General features: G+C 40.3%; 1 protein-coding gene across 11 annotated transcripts in view; it reads right to left on the reverse strand.

The window, feature by feature from the left end:
* Positions 1-24,652, reverse strand: part of MSRB3 (methionine sulfoxide reductase B3) — a 144,524-nt gene that overhangs the window by 76,448 nt on the left and 43,424 nt on the right. For all 11 annotated transcript variants that reach the window (XR_014713804.1, XM_084645057.1, XM_084645062.1 and 8 more), the window contains exons 3-4: positions 8,739-8,847; positions 6,976-7,053 (exon numbers count right to left, since the gene is read on the reverse strand). Coding sequence is in view for 10 of the 11 variants with exons in the window: in XM_084645057.1 (XP_084501183.1) it covers positions 6,976-7,053; positions 8,739-8,847 (187 nt within the window). In the remaining variant the exon portion in view is untranslated. The remainder of the gene's footprint in view (positions 1-6,975; positions 7,054-8,738; positions 8,848-24,652) is intronic.

A 24,652-nucleotide genomic window follows, 5' to 3' on the forward strand; every position in this document is an offset into this window, starting at 1 on the left:
TGGTCTTTAGAAAACAAACGGCAGATTGGATTTGTCATTCATCATTTCTAGAGTCATTTAATGGTATAGGTGTTCTAGTTTTCTGTGAACTGCCATGAAGTGACAGATCCCAAAGATCCTGCAAACCAAATAGACATGGCACAGCAAAAGATTTTTCAAGTCTGGCGCAGAAGATATTAGAGGCAGAGGTTTACAAAAGTGAGTTCCTGAGACTTGCTCATTGTGTATCTCACACATCCTTTTCCTTAGCTATATTCCAATGTGGGAGACTGTCTGGAGTGAAGTTCAGTGATGGAACAATTGGAATTAAAGGAACAATATTGTTTTTTAAGTTTGAGACACCTTCTGGCTGTGGAAAAAGTGAAAGCACATTCTCCATAAACCCGTGGTGGTATCAGCAGTTTAAATGAAGAGAGATGTTGAGTTTTAATTGTTTCTTTTGATCTCTTCTATTGATAAAGATAAAATTCTATCTTAAGCATGTAGCAAAAAAATAGGTCTTTCATCTGGGCACAAAATTCATATGTTCCCTGACCTTGCGTGTCACATGGTAATGAAACAGCATAAATCAGACCTGTTAAAAGTTGAAGTTTGTTAATATTATTACTGAAGCTTCAGTCTCCTTCCTGGCTAACTAATGGGTCCATAGTTCAAACATCTATATATTAACAAGCTACACTGATGCAAAGAAAAAATTAATGGGCACCCAGCAGGAGCCAAATGTGGATTTCAGATGAAGATCTGGGGAAAAAAAATTCCTATTTGCCTAAATTTTCAGTTTTCAGCATTATGGAGTTTCTTCTTTCACTAATAATTCTCTCCTAAGAGACTATATTGGCAATTTAGCCTTTGTATGGGGACATTTATTGATTTTGTACTCTCTTGGTTATATACTTTTGCTACCATTGGTATCAATTTTCAACTTTTTTGGGCTTTAACAATCTCTCAGTATCTTTTCCTAGTCATCAATTTTAATTCATTCAACATATAGTATATCTTCTAGTCAAGGAACTCACTATTCCTTGCTATTTTGCCTCTGAAACGGATTATTACAACAGACTAATTACTGAGTTACACTGTAAAATATTTGCTTTTGTATTCCTTAGCATGATGACATTGATGTCTACATAGGTTTTTATACCTGCCCATCACTTATCTGAGCACCTTTCAAGTGCAAATTGATATTGATGATAGGCAAGAATAATCCCATGTTTGTGTGTTTACTTTTAACATCACTTCAAATGTTATAAATAAATATTTTAAAATATACCCTGCCCAATCACTGTATGGTATGCCAGACATCCAGATACCCAGCTGGTATAAATGAGCATAGCTCCATTGAAGTCAATGGCATTACAGTGATTTGCACTAGCTGAGGATCTGTCCTGAAAAGCTTGAATGCTAATCATGGCAGGCACACCAAAGATCGTTCTGGTGGAGCTCAAAGAGATAGGCACACCAGGGTTTTTGCAGCTGTGGGCAGGGGTTGCCCACTCCTCCTTCTCCCCATCTTTGGCCAGAGACACTGGATGAGGCTTTGAAAACAGGGCCATTCCCATTTTCAGGGATACATGGTTTCCCTAACCATGAAATGCAAAATATTGAAGCAGGACATGGTTTGCATGAATACCTTCAACACTGCCCCTGGCAATACAGCACGTAAACATACAATTGTCACAATGACCTAATTTGCAGAAATACTGTGTATTACGATATGTGGGGAAGAGAGAAGCCAGGGCTTGTACAATGGTACAAAGTATAGTCAAATTCACACTTGGCTACAGAAACCAAATTCAACTTATTATCTTTACTTCAACTAAAAATACCAAGGCAGTGCCATAAGAGCAGACTTAGTCAACACTTCTCACCGGAGAAAGTCACAAGTAAGTCTTAAAGTGGAATTTGTTCTATCCTGGATCCTGAATACTTCCCCCCAAAGTGGCAATCTGAACATGGGGTTTGAAAGAGTGCACATACACTTCCAAACAATTTTGCTTACTACTGATCTTAGGACACTTTCAAATGCCATTCTTCCTATTTTCTGCTCTTGCTTCCTTCTTGACACAGCCTCCCACCCCCCACCCAACACTTTTAAACAGGTTTTAGGGATGTCTTATGCATATATCATTCTACTGATCTCCTTTCCCCAACCTATTCAGAGATAAGAGCACTGTCCTGACCTGCTGTCTTCCATACGCTCTACAGAGTGAGAATGTAAAAGCAGATGTTGCTATTTAAGGGAAAGATCAGGTTAGACTTGAGACAAAACAGGGCAGGAGAAGAAGTCAGAGTGAAGAAGTCAGAGTGAAGAAATTATAGTCAAAGAGGAAAGTGCCGAAACAAAAGTGAAAAATATTTAAAGAAAAACAAGTAATTGACACTATTTAATCAATCAGTTATGCTTACAGTGACCCATTTTGTAGGATATTTTCCCCTAGTACATTTAAAAGGGGCTTAGTTTTAAGTTAGCAGTCTGCTTTTGAAAAATCTTGGCCTAAATGTCTAATTCAACTCTTAATATGGAATAATAGATATGAAAATTCAGTGAGCATATATAATTTTCCCTTGAATAAGAAAATCAATTATTTTGTCTCTCTGTGAACTACTTGGGTAACCTTTTGGGAAAGGAGGAGCCTATACAGGAAGGACGGGCTCTACCTAAATTAAAATAGAACCGGACTGCTGGCATGTGAAATTAAAAAGGTCAGAGGCGTTTTTAAGCCAACAAGTGCAGAGGAGCACATGATTTGGACAGAGAAAGCCCTCTGGGGAAGATTTATTGAAGGGGACACTGTATAGAGGAGAGGATAGAAATTGATAAAGTACAGATAGTAACTGAAGAGAAACAATCAAATGAAAAAGAGTCCCATTCAATTACATCACATGAAGGCAGACAACTAAATATTATTAGTGTGTGTATACAAATGCTAGAAGTCTAAGTACTAGGATGGGTGAACTTGAGTGTCTGGTATTAAATGAGGATGGTGATATAATATCCATTGCAAAAACTAGGTGGAACGATGATAACCAATGAGACACAGTAATATCAGGGTACAAAATATACAGGAATGACAGAGTGGGTTATGAGGGTGAGGGAGCGGCACTATATGTGAAAGAAAGCAGAGAATTAAATATAGTAAAAATCTTGAATTTTAAAAAAAAAAATGTACCAAAGAATCTCTATGAATAGAAATTCCATGCTTGAAGAAGAAGAATATAGAAATAGGAATGTACTTCTAATCACCTGACCAGGACGGTGATAGGGAGTGTGAAAATATTCAGGGAGATTAGAGAGGCTACAAAAACAGAAAGCCCAATAATAATGGGAGAGAAAACATTTTAGACACCATTAATGACTGATTCTTGGAGCAGCTAGTCCTGGAACCCACCAGGGGGGCAGCAATTCTTGATTTAGTCCTAAGTGGCATACAGGATCTGGTCCAAGAGGTGAATATAGCTGAACCGCTTGGTAAAAGTGACCATAATGTAATTAAATTTAACCTCCTAGGAGAGAGGGAAAATACCAAAAAAATCCCTCCACAGTAGCATTTACCTTCAAAAAGGGGAACTACACAAAAAATGAGGAAGCTAGTTAAATGAAAATTAAAATGAGCAGTCACAAGAGTGAAATGCCTGCAAACAGCATGGAAATTTTAAAAAACCACAATAATAGAGGCTCAAGCTAAACATATACCTCCAATTAAAAAAAAGTAAGAGGACCAAAAAAATGCCACGATGGCTAAACAACACAGTAAAAAAAAAGGCTGTTAGAATGTCATAAATATAAAGGGAAGGGTAAACCCCTTTAAAATCCCTCCTTGCCAAAGGAAAAATCCTCTCACCTGTAAAGGGTTAAGAAGCTAAAGGTAACCTTGCTGGCACCTGACCAAAATGACCAATGAGGAGACAAGATACTTTCAAAAGCTGGGAGGAGGGAGAGAAACAAAGGGTCTGTGTCTGTCTATATGCTGCTTTTGCCGGGGATAGAACAGGAATGGAGTCTTAGAACTTTTAGTAAGTAATCTAGCTAGGTATGTGTTAGATTATGATTTCTTTAAATGGCTGAGAAAAGAACTGTGCTGAATAGAATGACTATTTCTGTCTGTGTGTCTTTTTTGTAATTTAAAGTTTTGCCTAGAGGGATTCTCTATGTTTTTAATCTAATTACCCTGTAAGGTATCTACCATCCTGATTTTACAGAGGTGATTCCTTTACTTCTATCTACTTCTATTTCTATTAAAAGTCTTCTTGTAAGAAAACTGAATGCTTTTTCATTGTTCTCAGATCCAAGGGTTTGGGTCTGTGGTCACCTATGCAAATTGGTGAGGATTTTTACCAAACCTTTCCCAGGAAGTGGGGTGCAAGGGTTGGGAGGATTTTGGGGGGAAAGACGTGTCCAAACTACGTTTCCCAGTAAACCCAGTTAGAGTTTGGTGGTGGCAGTGGATATTCCAAGGACAAAGGATAAAATTAATTTGTACCTTGGGGAAGTTTTAACCTAAGCTGGTAAAAGTAAGCTTAGGAGGTTTTCATGCAGGTCCCCACATCTGTACCCTAGAGTTCAGAGTGGGGGAGGAACCTTGACATAGAAACAAAAAGACATCTTTTAAAATGTTAAAGTCAGATCTACTGAGGAAAACAGAAAGAAGCACAAACTCTGGCAGGTCAAGTGTAAAACCATAATTAGACAGGCCAAAAAAGCATCTGAAGAGAAACTAGCAACAGACACAAAAACTAATGGCAAAATTTTTTTGTAAATACATCAGAAGCTGGAAGCCTAACAAACAATCAGTGGGGCCACTGGATGATTAGGGTGCTAAAGGAGCACTCAATGAAGACATAAAGCCATTGCAGAGAAGCTAAATGGATTCTTTTCATCGGTCTTCACGCCAGAGGATGTGAGGGGGATTCCCACACCTGAGCCATTCTTTTTAGATGGCAAATCTGAGGAACTGTCCCAGATTGAGGCGTCAGTAGTTGTGGTTTTGGAACAAACTGACAAATTAAATAGTAATAAGTCACAAGGAACAGATGGTATTCACCCAAGAGTCCTGAAGGAACTCAAATATGAAATTACAGAACTATTAACTGTAGTATATAATCTATCAGTTAAATTGATCTCTGCACCAGATGACTGGAACATAGCCAATATAATACCAATTTTTAAAAAAGGCTCTAAACACTGGCAATTACACACTTGTAAGCCTAACTTCAGTGCCAGGCAAACTGGTTGAAACTATAGCAAAAAACAGAATTATCAGACACATAGAAGAACACAATATGTTGGGGGAAGAGACCACATTGCTTTTGTAAAGGGAAATCATGCCTCATCAATCTATTAGAATTTTTTGAAGGGGGTCAACAAGCATATGGACAAGGGTGATGCAGTGTATAGGGTGTACTTTGACAAGGTCCCTCACTAAATGTTCTTAAGCAAAGTAGGCAGTCAGGAGATCAGAAGGAAAGTCCTGTTATGTATCAGTAACCAGTTAAAAGACAGGAAACAAAGGGCAGGAATAAATCGTCAGTTTTCACAATGGAAAGACAAAGATCAGGATCCCCCAAGGATCTGCACTGGGACCAGTGCTGTTCAAAATATTCATAAATGATCTGGAAAAAGGAGTAAATAGTGAGGTAGCATCTTTGCAGAAGATACAAAATTACTCACGATAGTTAAGTCCAAAGCAGACTGCAAAGAGTTACAAAGGGATCTCACAAAACTGGGGAACCGGGCAACAAAATGGCAGATGAAATTCAATTTTCATAAATGCAAAGTAATGCACATTGGAAAACATAATCCCAGATATACATAGGAAACTATGGGGTGTAAATTAGCCATTACCACTCAAGAAAGGGATCTTAGAGTCATCGTGGTTAGTTTTCTAAACATCTGCTCATATGTGCAGCAGCTGTCAAAAAAGCTAACGGAATGTTAGGAAACATTATGAAAGAAATTGATAAGAAGACAGAAAATATAATGGCATGTTGAATACTGCATACAATTCTGGTCACCCCATCTCAAAAAAGATATATTGGAATTGAAAAATATACAGAGAAAGGCAACAAAAATGATTAGAGGATATAGAACAGCTTCTGTATGAGGAGAAATTAAAAAGATTGGGACTGTTCAATTTAGAAAAGAGACAACTAAGGGGGATATGACAGAGGTCTATAAAATCATGAATGGTGTGGAGAAAGTGAATAAGGAACTGTTATTTACCCCGTCACATAACACAAGAACCAGAGATCACCCAATGAAATTCATAGGCGGCAGATTTAAAACAACATAAGAAAATACTTCTTCACACAACACAGTTAACCTGTGGAACTCATTGCCAGGGGATGTTGTGAAGGCCAAAAGTAGAACTGGGTTAAAAAGGAATTAGATAAGTTCATGGAGGATAGGTCCATCAATTGCTATTAGCCAAGATGGTTAGGAATGCAACAATCTGGGTGCCCCTAAACTGCTAGAAGCTGGGACTGGACCACTCAATAATTGCCCTGTTCTGTTCACTCCCTCTGAAGCTTCTGGCACTGGTCACTATGGAAAGATGGACCACTGTTCTTGCCCAGCATGGATGTTCTTAATGGTCTAACCGCCCGACTGGAGTATGGATAGACTACCCCCATAGGGCCTACATAAGACTGTAGAATGGGGATCACTGGTTTACACCCACATCTGAATCTCCACTGCTGAAATAATGAACTCAAATAACTCTAAAGTCACCTCACCAGCTAAGTCCATGACACTGTATTATAAAACTCATTTCCCAGTCAAGTTACTTATACTACCAGACTCCAGTTTACTGTATTATGCTATTTAAATTTTTTTATACTATCTTTTGGTTTGAATGACAGTTAATTCTTAAATTTTCTTACAAAGCTACTGTAAAGTCTGGAACACGAGAGATTACAGTGGATCATAACATAATCTAATACAGAAAGAAGTCTTGAAATTATATTTAATACACTCACGTGAATAAAGGAGTTCCACAGACAACACATCTGTACATCCCATGAGCTTTATGATGTGTGTATTCTCCCTCGAAGGCACTGGGAAAAACAACAACGCTATTTTAAAAATCAGTAAGGGAATAGTGTTTTTTAAATACTATATTAGAGTGCAAAAAGCTGAACTCAAGAGGTAGCTGTTATTCTTTATCAAATGAAAAACTGAATATCTTCATAAATTTGCCTTAACAGTTCCATACCATTCAGGAGGAAGCAAAATGTCACACACGTCAAAGATAAGAACACAAAAACCAACTGCTGTTTAAAACTGTTTGTCAACATCCTACAATTAGTAATTTTTAAATAAAGATGGTTTAAAATTCAATTAATCTTGAGCATTTCTCCAGTTTTAGTCTTCAAACAATCTTTTAACAATGATCTCAAATGCTCAACAACGAATAAAGCACTCGTGTAGTGGGTAAATGACACTTGGTTTGTTAGCACAGGATGGGCTGCCCCTGTGTTAGAGTCACAGAAAATGAAACAACTGGTCCATCATTTCAAGCTGAGTGAGCCTTATATTTTTAGTTGAAAAGGAATATTACAGTTTTAAGGGAATATTTTTCTAAGTTAACAAACTTAAGGGCTAGGCAGTCATTCATCTAATACAAATCAGCTGTGCTAGCCCCACAAAAAGCCTGTGTGCTCAGCAGCTTGTTTTTATTATCCTTTCACCCTTTTTATGAGATCCAATTTTTTTTTTTTTATAAACAGGATTTTTAAGAATGACCTACTCTCCAGTTGTTTGTGTGCATTAAATCATTGTGCTCATCATGTATACAACAGTAAGTGATTGAGGTGGAAGAAGATCTCACGAGCGGAGGCTCAGGTCCCACTGGCAGCTCATTTGGGGGGTGGGGGGGGAGTGGGGTTTAAGCCAGTGATTCCCATTCATTACATTCAGCAAACAGTATACTCTGATAGGGAGAGTGTTGCCTTTTAACTATGGACCCCATGTGTGGTAAAGAGCCCTTTCAGGTCATGAATGAAAACAAGCAGTTACATCATTAATACATTTGGATCCGAGGTAAGCTAGGGCCTTGTGCCAAGCTCCATGGTATAAATTAGACAACAAAATGGTTAGACCTTGGCAAGTTGCCTTCATGCTGGAATCAGCTGAGAGAGACTATTCACCATGAGCACTTTTTTTTTTCCATCCAGGATTTAGGGCTAGCTTCCAGGGACTAAAACCATGTGAGGGCAGTTATTGAAAATTTTTGACATTCCTACCACAAATGAGCCAATAAATACCTTCTCCACATGTGCTTCAAAAAGAAATTGGAGTGGGGTGGAAAGGAACTAAATTAGGCTACCTTCTTTTTGCAGCCAAAATGTCTATACTTACAATGGCCACCTTCAAAATTTCAGCCTCTGGGCACAGAGCCATTTTCCTCGTGGTTCTGCTCACTGTGATGTCTTCCAAAAAATGTACCTAAACCGCTATTACTTCCACACATTTTGTAGTAAACTAAAAACAGACCTTAAACATAAGCTCAGTGACTTTATAAGACACTTAGTGTTCATTTAAAACACACACACACACACACACACACTTGTGTTGACCACCACACTGCAGATGCCTGTCTTTTCAGTGGTGTGAATTTGTAGGGGTTAGTAAACAAGTGGAGACTTCTTCAAAGTGGTTGGTGGGGAAACAGCAGCAAAGGGAAGGAGAGAAGGAAAGATGGCTATTTCTTCATGAATGGGCTTCCTTCAGCCTGCCTTACCTTTCAGTCCCTTTCTCCTGAGTAACATGGTACTGTAAAGGCGTCAGCCGCTTCCTCAGGTCCAGCTGGGAAAAGACCACCTTGCAGTTCTTTTTATCCCTACATGACCCTGTAAAAGGGAGAGGATATGAGAGAAGGAGTCTTTTTAGCTTAAATCTTGAATAATTGCTTTGGCTGACGGCCACAGCATAGCTTCTGCATTCACTTGTCAATGACCAGACCAGTCCCTAATGCAATAGAATGGCTCAGCTGAACTGCAGCTGATTATTTCTTCAAATCCAAGTTTTAAAAGAATGTGGCTCAAAAGCCAGGTGATTCCACTGGAGCAGTGACAATGTGCTACAGCCAAAGCCTTCTGTGCGCCATCCTAAACCTTTACCCAGTCATTCATGAGACGGTAACATTTTCCTACTACTTAAAAAAAAGTCTGCAAAAAATCATTCAAACTCAATGCTCTTTGCAAGACATCTATATTGTAGACATAAGGTAATGGGCATATGATGTTTCGCCACAATTCAGCATCCAATGATTTCACAACCTTTTAAAGACAAATCGTTATACTTCTGATACGGTTGATTTCTCCATAATCCTTATATTTATTTTAACTTCGTTTCAAAAGATGTATTTTTGTCACAATTGAATTAATCTTAGGGACTATGTCTTATAATGCAGGTCAAAATATCAGCCCTAAGAGAAAAGTCATTTCACTATTCTAAAAATTGTGGAGGCGTCCTCAAAAATAAAGTTGTCTTAAAAATTAGAGCTGGGATTTGTTAATTAAGTAAAATTAGAGCTGGCTCATACTCCCTTGAAAATCCCAACCTAGGCTATGCCTCGTTCTACACAGAAAACGAAAATCTAAATGGTCTCAAGGCATTATTGTAAAAACATCATTGTTATAATGCAAAATCTGTAATTACTTTAGAAAAGAATTCAAAAAAATTTGTTTTGAGGAAGGGAATCTGAGATTTATACTTTTCAAGACCCAATACTGGTTGCTCTGGTGAATGAAAACCAAAAAAGTTACACCAGTGTAAGTGTGCTGAATGTGGAAATAGCTTTACTAGCCGTATGTGATACTTCACATAAAATAACTAACTATTCAAGTAATTATAAGATGCACAATTAGAAATAAACAGTCCTGACAAAAATATTTTTGTCAGTAATATATACACTCATAAAAAGTCCAATTGTGTTCCCAAAGTAGAGGGAACAGAGTTACCCATCTGTATGTCATTTAGTACAAGAGAAGCAATAGCAGGTTTAAATTACTTGGTATTGGATTGCAATTTCCTAACATTGGATGCTTTTCTGCTTTTTTACCTTGAGTCATTACTAAGAGTGTTCATAAAAAGTAGCTTAAACACAGATGCTTGCAAATCTTCTCAGCAAAGACATTTCTCCCCCACCCCTTCTCTCTCTCTCTCTCTCTCTCTCTCTCTCTCGTTTTGCTTTGGAAGAATAAAACTGTTGGTCACTGACTAACCTTGTCAAGTAGGTCCAAGGAGAAAAAGTAAAATTGAGAACAGCTGATTGAAATAAATAATGCAACCATAAAAAGCTTGGCTACTGAATGAAAGGTATTGAAAAGCAACTTCATTTCATAGATTAGAAATTGCTTTTGATCCAAACATTCTCAAAACCAGATTGTTTTCTGAAACATCTCATTAACTGTGCTGCAGAACCCGCATTTTAATGGCAAGCTTTGAAAGAGCGCTGCTATACTCTTTTGTTAGTTTCAATCTTATTTGGGAGGGGGATAAAGATTTCATTCCAGGTTTCTTTGTTTGTCTTTCAAGAACCACTAAAGAAGTATTCAGACAACTTTTGCAGGAATGTGCCCTGTGCCATGGCTTACAAATTATTTGGTTTTGGTGCACTTAAAGGTCACCTTCCAAATTAGCAAAATTTTCCTACATCCTGGCTTTTCAACCTTAAATGTAAATATTGTTTCCTAACTGTAAGTGAGGTTTGTTCTTTATAACATTTGGTTGCTTATTTAAAGATGTCAAACTTCGGAGATTTTTATTCTTAGGGTGTGCTGTCTTCTTGCTCTAATAAGTCTTTCAAAGTGTGACTAACAGCAAAAAGAAGTACATGCATTACATAAATAACTCAATGTTGCATTATGCAGCTCAATAAGAAATTGTCTGAGTATTATGAATCTTCAATCTTATATTTTAATATTAAAAAGCAGCCCAAATTGGTACAATGAGTTTTATAGACAAACACCCCTTTATTTTTTTAAAAACTTGCTCAAAATTATTTTGGCTTCCAAAACTTCATCTCATTCCTTAACATTAAAAAAACAAAAACAAAAAAAACCCCTAAGTATGTCTCAACTTTGAAAAATCATGGAAAAGTTGAGTGTTTGAAAAGAAAATCTCATTTTAAAAACTCTTACAATGACTCCTTAAGTGGGTACCCTGATTCTATCATTTTAGAATCACCATTCTTTACTGGGTATAGTCACTACTATACAGAAGGAAATTTCCATTTCACCGAATATCATTTAATCCATGACCTTGCAATCAGAAGTAGGAAGCATGTTACAAGAGATTTTTCCCTATTGTTTTTATAGTTACCTGTATGTTTTACAAGACAGACAAGTAGTTATGTGTACAGTGAAATCTTGCTACTCTGCACTGGTGTAAACTGCAAACCTACACTGGAAAGGGATTTTCAAGGTTTGCAGAGCACTGGCCAGCAAAATTCTAATTCTGTGCTGCAACCCAGTTGGAGGAACCACATGTCATTGCATGGCCGAACCCTCAGATTTCAGGATCATTCTAAAGCAGAACTTTGACACTTATGGTTTAAATGTTAATGGCAAACCAATGGACCAGTAAATTAACTAAGCCTGTTTCATGTTGCTCTTGAATGCCAGAGACAAGGGGTAATATGGTATATATCCCTTGGCTACCCCACCACTGGCTAATCTGGAATGGGTCTCCCCTGTTAGGGTGAATTAGGGCATGTCTACACTTACCTCCGGAGCGATCGATCCAGTGGGGGTTGATTTATTGTATCTAGTGAAGTCACGATAAATTGACCGCCGAGCGCTCTCCCGTCGACTCCAGTACTCCATCGGAGCGAGAAGTGTAGGCGGAGTTGACGGGGGAGCATCAGCAGTTGACCTACCACAGTGAAGACACCATGGTAAGTAGCTCTAAGTACGTCGTCTTCAGCTACGCTATTTTCATAGCTGAAGTTGTGTAACTTAGACCGACCTAGCTCACCCTCTCTCTTCCCTTCCCTCCCCCACCCCCATATAGTGTAGACCAGGCCTTAGTGCGGTTCTAGTGTTTCAAGTTCTTTATTTAGGCCCTAGTTCAGAATAGCATCCCTTTACAAGGGAGCACTTAAAACACATGCATAACTTTAAGCAGGGGCTTAAGTGTTTTCCTGAATTGGAGCCTTATTTTAGAATACTATGTCATGCCAGATTAGCCATCCCCAGGCAAAACATGCACAGATGCAACATCTTTACTTTGTGGTTTATAGCAACGCTATCACCACCATTGGTTTAAATAGAACGAGGAAGAGGCAGCAAACTAGAGGAGTGAAAACGCTCACTTTGTTCTAAAATAATGCCTGTACTCCACACGGAAAACTTTATATGATCGTCTCTAAAGACGGTTGTTCGTGTGCACTTTCAAAAAATTATCTTTTTTTGCAACCACTGTGGTATTCATACCAATTATGAAAAAATATCAACAGTACAGAGCAAGAGCCCAATCAAATCACTCTACTGTTCATAAAGAACACAGAATGAACCTGTCCATCAGCCCATGCCTGTCTTCCTTGTGTTAGTTCTCTCAACAAGGGATCAATAATGGGGTTGAAACAGGATTCCCATGAAAGTCTCTAAAACTTTAGAAGGCTTCTTAATTTCCTGGCAAATCAGGTCTAAATTTGTGTGCTGCTTATCCACAAACTCTGCAGGCCAATGTGAAAGAGACAAAAAATCTGCAGGTTTAAAATTAGTATGGCATCCACTTGGGACCAGTCATTTCATGGGACCATGAGGAGGGCGGAACTCTTAAATTTTCACTCCAGTTTTTGCCTCTTTGAAGTAAAAAGCAGGAGACATTTTAAACAGATCCTCAAGAGAGTAAGCATGCAACTGAAAATCCTGTTTTGGTTTCTTACACCTGCCCCTGCTTCTGCAGTGAGCTCCTTGCATGGAGCTCCACTGAAGTGTGTGGCAGGGGCTACCCGCATGGAGCGCAGAGAGATCTGGGCCCCAGTGAAATATTTGTTGTTTATCCTTCCCTCTGCATTCTCATTACTGTTCATTATAAAGGCATTTTGCAGACAGCTCTACTTCAAGGATATGTCAACATTTCCATTTTAGACTTAAAAGTTTTAGTTAGATCCTTTGTGCTGCCAAAAACAGCAGCAGTGTTAACCAAAGTGAAACATGGCTTTCAAGGCTTCAAAACAAGGTAGAGGCTTTTTCAGACTAAACTAATAATAAAACAGGAATATCTATTTTTAGGCTAATAAATATGCATAAAATGTCATTTTTGGATGTTTTATTGATTTCTGCATCTCAAAAATGCAAAGCACATTGGAAATAATTACATCCTCACCGTCACTTCCCTTTGTTTCACTGTTTGTTCCCTCAACTTGGAGCCCAGCACTATAAAACAGAAGTGAGCTGTAAACATTTTCTGGTGTTGAACTGAGCACCTCACCTCATTTCTAAATTCCTATTTTTGTGAAGCTTTTCCAAATCTGGGGTTCATAATGAAGACAAACACCAACATATACACAATTTCTTTTGATTTAATTAATAACAAAATAAAATAAAATACAAAAGAGCAGTAAGGTTTCTTCAGTTAGAGTGGCAAAAGCTGTCAGGTCATTACTCCTGGCCACTATCCTTAATCTGCTCCACTGTGCCTGCGGGACCAGATTGGTGTATGACATACACGTACTGCACATTGCCTACCGATAGCTTTGCTTCTTTAATACTCTTTTGAACTGTTACAATTTTTTTTTTTGCTTCCTTTCTCTTACTGCATTGAAAATAACTCACATTTCAAATTTCATGTAAAGCACTGTGTATATTCTCCTCTTTGTACATGTGCATAAGTCCCATTCACACTAATGGCAACAATAGGCATACAATGAGTATATACTATTAAGACTTCCTGAATTAAATACAGCAATACAAATGTTCCAGCATAGCATCACTGTATAATAAATCAGGCTTCCAATTTTCAATACTATTATTAAACTTTTCAAGCATGTGTCAGTGAGGTTTAATCCTATGTTTTTTATACAGCTCCATAGGTCCCAATTCTGCCATTTGACCGGTATAGAGCCCCCTGAGACTATACAGAGCCCCACTGATTTCAAAGGGATTCCGTGTGGACAGAAGGGTCTACTCACGTGGATCAGACTGCAAGATCTATGTCTAAGTATACATCTCCTTCCTTCTCCAAATCACGTGCCCCTGTCTGTGGGGTGTACCTTCCTCCCTAATGGCGCGTTACCTAGTACTGATGTGAAAGGAATGTTGCCAGCCTAAGAGTTATATTTTTTTTAAATCAAATATCCTTATCCATACTACCAAACTTTCCATTTCATTAAAAATTGGAATATCTAATTTAGTTTCCACCATTTATGCTGTTAGTTGACACTTTGCAATTTCCCCATCTTGAAAGAATGAAAATAGGCAGGTCAGTTTCATTTTTGTTTAGTCTGTTTCTTTTTATGCTTATTTAGCCTTAGCAGAATGCCCCAACATAGGAGAATGTTGGTTTGTTTTTGTTTTTAAAAGAACACTACAGAAGAAACCTTTCATTGGAATTACAAAACAATTGATGGAAAAATTTATGTTGACTGAGTTTGAAAACATTTAGAACCCAAAGTTAGGTATTGTAGTTTGACCTGCCAGCATTTCCTTAAGATGATAACAAAACATGCGCTGTCAGGAACAGTAACAATGGGAAACAAATTAAATCAGATTTTTACTCAGTATAAACCAACTTACCAGTAAACCTGCTCTGCCATTCTCCATGCAAACCATCACTAAAATTTAGGGCAGTTGATTAATTGCAGTTAACTCACGCGATTAACTCAAAAAATTAATCACGATTAAAAAAAAATAATCATAATTAATAGCTGTTTTAATCGCACTGCTACACAATAGAATATCAACTGAAATTTATTAATTTTTTCGATGCTTTTCTACATTTTCAAATATATTGATTTCAATTACAACACAGAATACAGAGTGTACAGTGCTCACTTTATATTATTTTTATTACAAATATTTGTACTGTAAAAAATGATAAATAGTATTTTTCAATTCGCCTCATACAAGTACTGTAGTGCAATCTCCTTATTGTGAAAGTGCAATTTACAAATGTAGAATTTTTTTGTTACTTAACTGCACTCAAAACCAAAACAATGTAAAACTTTATAGCCTACAAGTCCACTCCGTCCTACTTCTTGTTCAGCTAAGACAAACAAGTTTGTTTATATTTACAGGAGCCAGCTTCTTATTTACAATGGCACCTGAAAGTGAGAACAGGTACTTTTCTGGCTAGTATTGCAAGGTATTTATGTGCCAGATATGGTAAACATTCATATGCCCCCTCATGCTTCAGCCATGCTTCCATGCTGATGGCACTCGTTAAAAAAATAGTGTGTTAAATAAATTTGTGATTGAACTCATTGCGGGAGAATTGTGTGTCTCCTGTTCTGTTTTACCTACATTCTGCCATATATTTCATGTTATAGCAGTCTCAGATGATGACCCAGCACATGTTTGTTTTAAGAACACTTTCACTGCAGATTTGACAAAACTCAAAGGTGGTACCAATGTGAGATTTCTAAAGATAGCTATAGCACTCGACCCAAGGTTTAAGAATTTGAAGTGCCTTCCAAAATCTGAGAGGGACGAAATGTGGGCATGTGTTCAGAAATCTTAAAAGAGCAACACTCCAACGCAGAAACTACAGAACCTGAACCACCAAAAAAGAAAATCAACCTTCTGTTAGTGGCATCTGACTCAGATGATGAAAGTGAACATGCTTCGCTCCGCACTTCTTTGGATCATTATCAGCATGGACGCATGTCCTCTGGAATGGTGGTTGAAGCATGAAGGGCCATATGAATCTTTAACACAACTGGCATGTAAATATCCTGCGACGCCGGCTACAACAGTGCCATGTGAATGCCTGTTCTCACTTTCAGGTGATATTGTAAACAAGAAGTGGGCAACGTTATCTCCTGCAAATGTAAATAAACTTGTTTGTCTGAATGATTGGCTGAACAAGAAGTAGGACTGAGTGGACTTGTAGGCTCTAAAGTTTTACATTGTTTTATTTTTGAACACAATTTGTTTTGCACATAATTCTACATTTGTAAGTTCAACTTTCATGATAAAGACATTGCATTACAATGTATGAGGTGAATTGAAAAATACTATTTCTTTTGTTTTTACAGTGCAAATATTTGTAACAAAAATATAAAGTGAGCACTGTACACTTTGTATTCTGTGTTGTAACTGAAATCAATATATTTGAAAATGTAGCAAACAGCCAAAAATATTTAAAAAAAGGTATTCCATTATTAACAGCACGATTAATTGTGTGATTATTTTTTTTAAATCTCTGGACAGCCCTACTAAAATTACATATTAGAAGTCTTGTGTTAAATTCTAATTTAACTTTCTAGATTTTCCCCCTTTAATCCACAACTTTCGTCTAACTCCATCTTTCGGTTCGTCTCTGTTCTAAGTTTCCTCATAGCTGAATTAAATCATAGACCATCTTTGAGTTATTTAAAGTGTTGTTCAGAAGAGCGGAGCGGCTAACATAGGGAGTTTGCCTGGGATCTGTCCAAGAGGAGGTACGCTAAGTGCTGCATTGGGGCACTGTGTTGGTGAGTATCTAAGTCTGTTGCAGGGACAGTTTGTCAGTTTGCCCGTGGGCTTCATTGTTTGAAAAGTGTGAATTGGAAGTGCTTTGTTCCAGGTGGGCGCTGAGTGGGCCTGACTGTTATAAAAAGCCAGTCAGCTGCGAACCAGCTGAGCGCAGGGCCGGTGCAACCACCAGGCAAACTAGGCAGTCACCTAGGGCGCCAAGTGGTTGGGGGCGGCCAAAAGCACGCTCTGGGGAGGCAGTGGAGCAGAGGTGAGCTGGGGCAGGGGGGCCGCCTGCAGCAAGTAATGGGGGGAGGAAGGGAAGGCACACAGGGGAACCGCTCCCACTCACCTCTGCTCCGCCTCCTCCCCTGAGCACGCCACCCCGCTCTGCTTCTCTCCCTCCCAGGCTTGCGTGCCAAACAGCTGATTGGTGGCACAAGCCTGGGAGGTGGGAGAAGCGGTGGCGTGCTCAGGGAGGAGGTGGAGCAGAGGTGAGCTGGGGTGGGGAGCTACCGCATGGCTCCCGGGGGCGGCAGCGGGGAGTTGCCACACGGCTCCCCGGGCCAAGGGGAGTGGGGAAGAAAGGGGGAGGTGGGGAACTGCCACAGGGCTTCCGGGGGGGTGGGGGGGGCACAAATTGGAAGTTTCGCCAAGGGCGTAAAACATCCTTGCAGCGGCCCTGGCTGAGCGGCGAACAGCAGAGTAGCTAATAGAAGGAGTTTGCCTGGGGAGAGCCCACTGAGGCTTTCATCTTGCAGGCTTCACTGAGTAGTTCCTGCAACAGCTGAGGAAACTCTTAGAAGGAAGGTAATATGGATGGTGAGCGTTCAGTTGTTGTTACCTGCACAGGAATGTGGCATGTTTGTCTTTCTTACAAAGGACAGAAGCAACTTTGTCTGTACAAAGTGCAAGCTGGTTTTCATATTGGAAGAGAAGGTTCAAAGTCTGGAGAAACAAGTATCAACCCTGCGTTGCATAAGAGAAACAGAATATTTCCTGGACAGACATCAGGATATGCTTCTACGGGCACAACGTTCTGAAGAATCAGAGCAGCCCACGCAGCGGGGACAGGAGGACGGTGAAGAAATTTGGCAGCATGTGACCTCCAGAAGAAGAAAGAGGAGCGTCCATGTACCAGCAATGCAGATACAGATGAGCAACCATTTTCATGTTCTCTCCACAGGTACTAATGCAGAGAGTGGACTAGATGATACATCTGAGGGAAGGGAGCAGAAGGAGACTCCACCGATTGGAAGGCATGAGATGCACTGTCCTAGCTGGGGGTTCCATGACCACTGCTCCCAAGAGAAGGAGGCAGGTGTGGTGCTCGGGGACTCCCTCCTCAGTGGGACTGAGTCATCTATCTGCTGCCCTGACTGGGAAAACCAAGAAGTCTGCTGCTTGCCAGGAGTTAGGATTCACGATGTGACAGAGAGACTGCCGAGACTCATGCCCTCAGATCGCTACCCCTTCCTGCTTCTTCACATGGGCACCAATGATACTGCCAAGAATGAACTTGAGTGGAGCACAGCAGACTACATGACTCTGGGAGAACGATAAAGGAGTTTGACGCACAAGTTGTGTTCTCGTCCATCCTCCCCATGGAAGGAAAAGGCCTGGGTAGAGACCGTTGAATTGTGGAAGTCAACAAATGGCTACACAGGTGGTGTCGGAGAGAAGGCTTTGGATTCTTTGACCATGTGATGGTGTTCCAAGAAGGAGGAGTGCTAGGCAGAGATGGGATTCACCTAACGAAGAGAGGGAAGAGCATCTTCGCAAGCAGGCTGACTAACCTAGTGAGGAGGGCTTTAAACTAGGTTCACCGGGAGAAGGAGACCAAAGCCCTGAGGTAAGTGGGGAAGTGGGATACCGGGAGGAAGCACGAACAGGAGAGCTCGAGAGGGGAGGACTCCTCCCTCATACTGAGAAAACAGGACGATCAACGAGTTATCTTAAGTGCCTATACACAAATGCAAGAAGCCTGGGAAACAATCAGGGAGAACTGGAAGTCCTGGCACAGTCAAGGAATTATGATGTGATTGGAGTATCAGAGACTTGGTGGGATAACTCACATGACTGGAGTACTGTGATGGATCGTTATAAACTGTTCAGGAAGGACAGGCAGGGCAGAAAAGGTGGGGGAGTTGCATTGTAAGTAAGAGAGCAGTATGACTGCTCAGAGCTCCGGTACGAAACTCCAGAAAAAACTGAGAGTCTCTGGATTAAGTTTAAAAGTGAGAGCAACAAAGGTGATGCCATGGTGGGAGTCTGCTATAGACCACCAGACCAGGGGGATGAGGTGGACGAGCCTTTCTTCTGGCAACTAATATAAGTTACTAGATCACAGGCCCTGGTTCTCATGAGAGACTTCAATCACCCTGACATCTGCTGGGGGAGCAATACAGCAGTTCACAGGAAGTTTTTGGAAAGTGTAGGGGACAATTTCCTGGTGCAAGTCCTGGAGGAATCAACTAGGGGCAGAGCTGTTCTTGACCTGCTGCTCACAAACCGAGAAGAATGAGTAGGGGAAACAAAAGTGGATGGGAACGTGGGAGGCAGTGACCATGAGATGGTTGAGTTCAGGATCCTGACACAAGGAAGAAAGGAGAGCAGCAGAATACGGACCCTGGACTTCAGAAAAGCAGACTTTGACTACCTCTGGGAACTGATGGGCAGGATCCCCTGGGAGAATAACATGAGGGGGAAAGGAGTCCAGGAGAGCTGGCTGTATTTTAAAGAATCCTTATTGAGGTTACAGGGACAAACCATCCCGATGAGTAGAAAGAATAGTAAATATGGCAGGTGACCAGCTTGGCTTAACAGTGAAATCCTTGCTGATCTTAAACACAAAAAAGAAACTGACAAGAAGTGGAAGCTTGGACAAATGACCAGGAAGGAGTATAAAAATATTGCTCAGGCATGCAGGAGTGAAATCAGGAAGACCAAATCACACCTGGAGTTGCAGCTAGCAAGAGAAGTTAAGAGTAACAAGAAGGGTTTCTTCATGTATGTTAGCAACAAGAAGAAAGCCAAGGAAAGTGTGGGCCCCTTACTGAATGAGGGAGGCAACCTAGAGACAAAGGATGTGGAAAAAGCGAATATACTCAATGCTTTTTTTGCCTCTGTCTTCATGAACAAGATCAGCTCCCAGACTTCTGCACTGGGCAGCACAGCATGGGGAGGTGACCAGACCTCTGTGGAGAAAGAAGTGGTTCGGGACTATTTAGAAAAGCTGGACAAGCACAAGTCCACGGGATCGGATGCACTGCACCCGAGGGTGCTAAAGGAGTTGGCGGATGTGATTGCAGAGCCATTGGCCATTATCTTTGAAAACTCATGGCGACCGGGGGAGATCCAAAAAGCCAATATAACACTAAACTTCTAAATTAATGACAAACTGGGAACAGGACAGTTACGGTGGGTTGGTAATAGGATGAAGTTTTTTACCTTTAAGTTCTGAGTCTGAATTGTTCTATAATTGTTCAGTGGCCTAGGTGATGAGTTGATACTCAGCATAGCTCCCAACAGTAACATCCACGTAAAAGAAACCATCCTCACCGTAGTAACTGGCACCTCCGCTGGCGGTCACATCAGAAAGGCTAAAACCTGAGGAAGCACGAAGACTGGCCTATTCTCTTCATCCTTACAAGTGAACACCACAAGCCAAGATTGAGACAGGTTGGCTGAGTGGGGAGAAACTTATGCTACGCTATCTTTTTTTCTCCCCAGAGAGGAGACTTCTGAGTCCAATGCTGTCATTTTGGCACCTTTCACCAGACACGACATAAAAATGAAGACATAACATATGGAAATATTTTATTAACATAAGAATTAAGCTAAAATTAAAAATAGCAAATTGCTCAGTCTTTCCAGCTACCTTATGCGTTTAAAAATATTTCAGTAACCCATCAAAATACGTATATTCCAACAGCTTTAATAAAAGTCTAACCTGCAGTAGAAACAATTAAAAAGTCAGCATTTGCCAGCAGTTACCACAGTAGTGTGCAACTTAGAGTTATTCAGGCTGTTGCTAAGTCCTCCTGGTAACTTCCTCGGCAATAGCAACATACCACCTTCTCAGCCTGCGGACAGAACACAGTATTTCAAAAGACCAAGGTGCCACAATCAATATTTTGGGGCATATTCTCTGTTCATGTGTCCTTCTGAGCTGCTAAGAGCTGAAACTACCTGCAAGTCCCACAGTGTTCAAGAGTTCCTAGCAGGCACAGCTGACTCCTATGCCTACGACCATCGGCACAGAGAGATGTACTGAGGTCAAGAGGACAAGGCTGGAGCATACTGTGCTCCAGCTATCCCCAGCGTAGATTTGCTGCCTAGTGGACTATTGCCAGCTGGCAGCATTTAGCCCCCAAAATACTTTAACCTGCAACAGGCCTAAGCCAGAAAAACAGGGATCCATAAATGATTTAGTTCTCAGTTTCTCTTTTCCCTCTCCCTTACACGGCTATGTGGAGGAGGGAGCCCATCTTTCGCTAGCTATACCCACAGGCTCAGGGAGACCCAGCTGAGCTCCTATCCTGCTGTGCTCTCCTTGGGGCTCCCACAGCTCAGCAGGATACTTGGCAATGGAGTAGCCAGAGCTACTCTGTCTTTCTTGCCTGCAATACAGCAGGTAGCCAGAAGGGATCTATTGAGTAAATGCAGCAGGAAAAGAACAACAGCTACTCAGAGCACTCCTTGGTCACATCAGAGCTGCTCCTGAGGCTGCAGGAGAGGCGATGCCCAGCCACTTCCTTCCCGTAACGATGGACTCAATTCTAACACCTCCTTTATTACATCCCCAGGCATGGCAGGCAAAGCACATTTTCAATTTGTAATCAAAAGCAAATTTTCTGTGTAAGGTGTTTTAACAGTCTCCCTAGAGGGCCACAAGTTAGACAACACTTCTCTACCATTTCTCCTGAATATCTCTTTTCCTCTCCATTCTTAATGCCAAAATCTCCATCCATGCCTTGGCAATGCCACATCTATGCTATAGCAACACTCCCCTTCCTTGCTTATCTGACTCGCACTTTGTACCACTGCAGGTCTAGTTGACAGGCAGACACCCTTCCCCTTTGGAAGTCCCTTGAGTGTATCCAGAACACCTCCTATATCAACTCCAAATGCATCACCACCTTCAAGTGTCTATGCAACTCTTGCCCAGCTAGTATCTCCTCTCTTCTCTCCCACTCTGCTAATTCTGCTTTCCAGTATATCCTTCCCCCTCAACACATTTGGGCTTTAATCCATGCTGCTCACTACCCTGATCCTGTATGTAATGCAACCTCAGTCAAATGCCTCCTCGAAACCTACTGCTCACCACACCCTCTCCAACAGTCTCCTGTTCTCCCTGGTCAACCTAATAAAATCTAGATTTTTTTTTAAAGGGGGAAGTAACATGATATATAAATTTGAAGGAACAAGAAACCTTATTTTGTGTAAGCCTCCCTTCTTCTTGCTCGAGATCATCTCCCTCTGCATGATATCCTCTCTAACCTGGATTAAAAACTCTTTAGATCAGGGAGAGTTTCTTTGTTGCCCTTGAGGAATTACTCAGGCCTATGGGGCTGTTTATATACAAAAGTTGAACAAGAACATGATAATTGCTGGCAAAATATTCATTTTTCATGGCCACAACTGTATAGTCTCTAAAACAATGAAACCCAGAGTTAAGGCTGAAAATCCATCTTTAAATTACCCTAGTGTTTCCTAAGCTCAGAGGAAGGGGCAAGCTACCTCAGCCGAGGTGGTGTGAAGCATAGAAGTGGAACGATGTGTGCGAAGAAAGTTCTGATATCCCAAAACTACCCCATACTTGCCCTGCAAACATGCTACTTCAGCAGTTCCCAAACTGTGGGGTTGTGGCAATCCTGAATGTGTAGAGGATGCCATTTTGCTCCGCACAGTGTGATCTAGCATGTATAGTGATCATGCACCGTGACCTTGCACGCAGGATGCCATTTTGTAGAGCAAAATGGCATCCTCCACACAGCGTGACCTTATACACACCATATGTATGAGGTCACATTGTGTAGCGAACACCATTTTAAAGAGCAAAATGGCATTGTCCATGCAGCATGGTCTCACACGTATGATGTGTGCAAAGTTACGCTGTGCAGATGATGTCATTTTGCTCTTCTGGAGTCCCGGCAGAAAATACTTCATTAAAATGGGATTGTGCCGTAAAAAGTTTGGGAACCCCATGCGATTGATTGGGTGGGTCCTTAAAAGTCATCATTGCATTCCCACTCTGCTCCCACTGGGATCTCTAATGCAACAGACTGTGGAAATGGCTCTTTGTCTGCAACGATGGGAGCACAGGCACCTGCCCACCATCCCAAGCAGCTTCTCTTCCCTCACAACATGGTGCTCAGCCACTAAGCATGGGCCACTCAGTACCACCGGGACTTCCCACCAGATGAAGCATTTAACAGGGCCTTCTAGTGAGTCACAGAATGAGGAGAGGACAAAAACCCAAGAAAACAAATGCAGAAAAAGAATGCAAAGGAAAAGGAACAGAGACAAAGAAAGATATAAGAGATGAATACACAGAAAATGGAAGGCCCTGGCAACAATGCCTGGACAGAGCATTGTGGGAATCAAGACTGCCTGTCCATCAATTTCTTGCAAGGGTGCAGGGATCCAACTGAAAAAAGAGGGGTGGACACCAGTGACTTAACATGATATGCCTATATTGTGTAGCTCCTGTGGAAAGCGTTCCCTGTTGGTTACTTCTAATATGGGGCAGAGAAGAGGGTGCTAAGGAAGGAATTTCAGCCTTTTATACAAATTCCAATTTTTGCACGTATAAGACATAATATAAATGTTACTCAAACCAACCAATTTTATGAATAAATTTCATTCTCTTTGATACTAAAGAATGAACAAATAATATTGAACAAAACCTTTTACATTGCACATATACAAATGTACAATATTTAAACAATTGCAGATTTAAATAGTAGTAAACGATACATTAGTTTCCTAAATGATCAAAATATCTGGGTAAATTTCCATTCAGGCACCTTTACAAAGGTGTTTTTTTACCTCATATAGGTGTGTCTTCTTCCTTTAGAGCCATTACATAGATATGACAACAACATACCATGTCAGGTTGTAACAGGGTGCTATTATGATGTCACTAGGATAGACACAATAAAAATCTTGAAGAAAGGTACTAAGTCTCTATAAGCGACAACTGAAAGCACCATTTTTACGTTAAGTATATATAAATGCATTAACATATTATTTACTGTGGCACTTACATAGTACTTTTCATCTTCAACACTTAGGTAATTCTCTATATCCTGGCAAACTAATGAACTAGCAACATGAAAAATTGTATTTCAGATAAAAACAATATTTTGATTATAGAAGAATAAATGTATTTAAATCTTCAAAAAACAGTGAATTTTCTTCTCTCTCTCTCGCTCTTTTAAAATACTGTCTGGAGAGGGGACAAAAGCACACATATCTCAGACCTTGTATGACAAATTTAAGCTCAGAGCAAGTAAGTTATAAACCCCACAAAAAAGGAATTTATAACGAAAACACTGACAGGCACTTAACCATAGGCGTATCAGTGGGTGTTTCTAAAGTTAGTATATATTCTCTCTCTCACTAATATTTTTTTTCAAACCACATGAAGAGACATCTGCTATATGACATCCTTGGTAACATACAAAGAGAAACTACGGGAAAGTTACAGCATATATGAAAATCATATGTACACATATACAACAGATACATTTAGACATATTTAAGTTACACAATATATACACATTCTGTATAAAATCTAACAGTGATTACAATTTTGGTGGATGCGCAGGTGAGTGGGGGGGGAGGGGGCATGGTTGACTCAAGGTTTCAGAACTTCCGTTATAAAAGCCAGATTTTGCAAAAACTGTGTGTGAGAGTTAATTTAACTGACATGAGTAGTCCCTGAGTTCACGTGGTTCACACAGGTGAATTACTCATGTTTGCAAGAGCTGCCCCACATGTAATCCTTCATGTTAATGGATTACTG

Source organism: Lepidochelys olivacea, assembly GCF_965140295.1.
Source record: "Lepidochelys olivacea isolate rLepOli2 genome assembly, chromosome: 1".
NCBI classification, from domain to species: domain Eukaryota; kingdom Metazoa; phylum Chordata; order Testudines; family Cheloniidae; genus Lepidochelys; species Lepidochelys olivacea.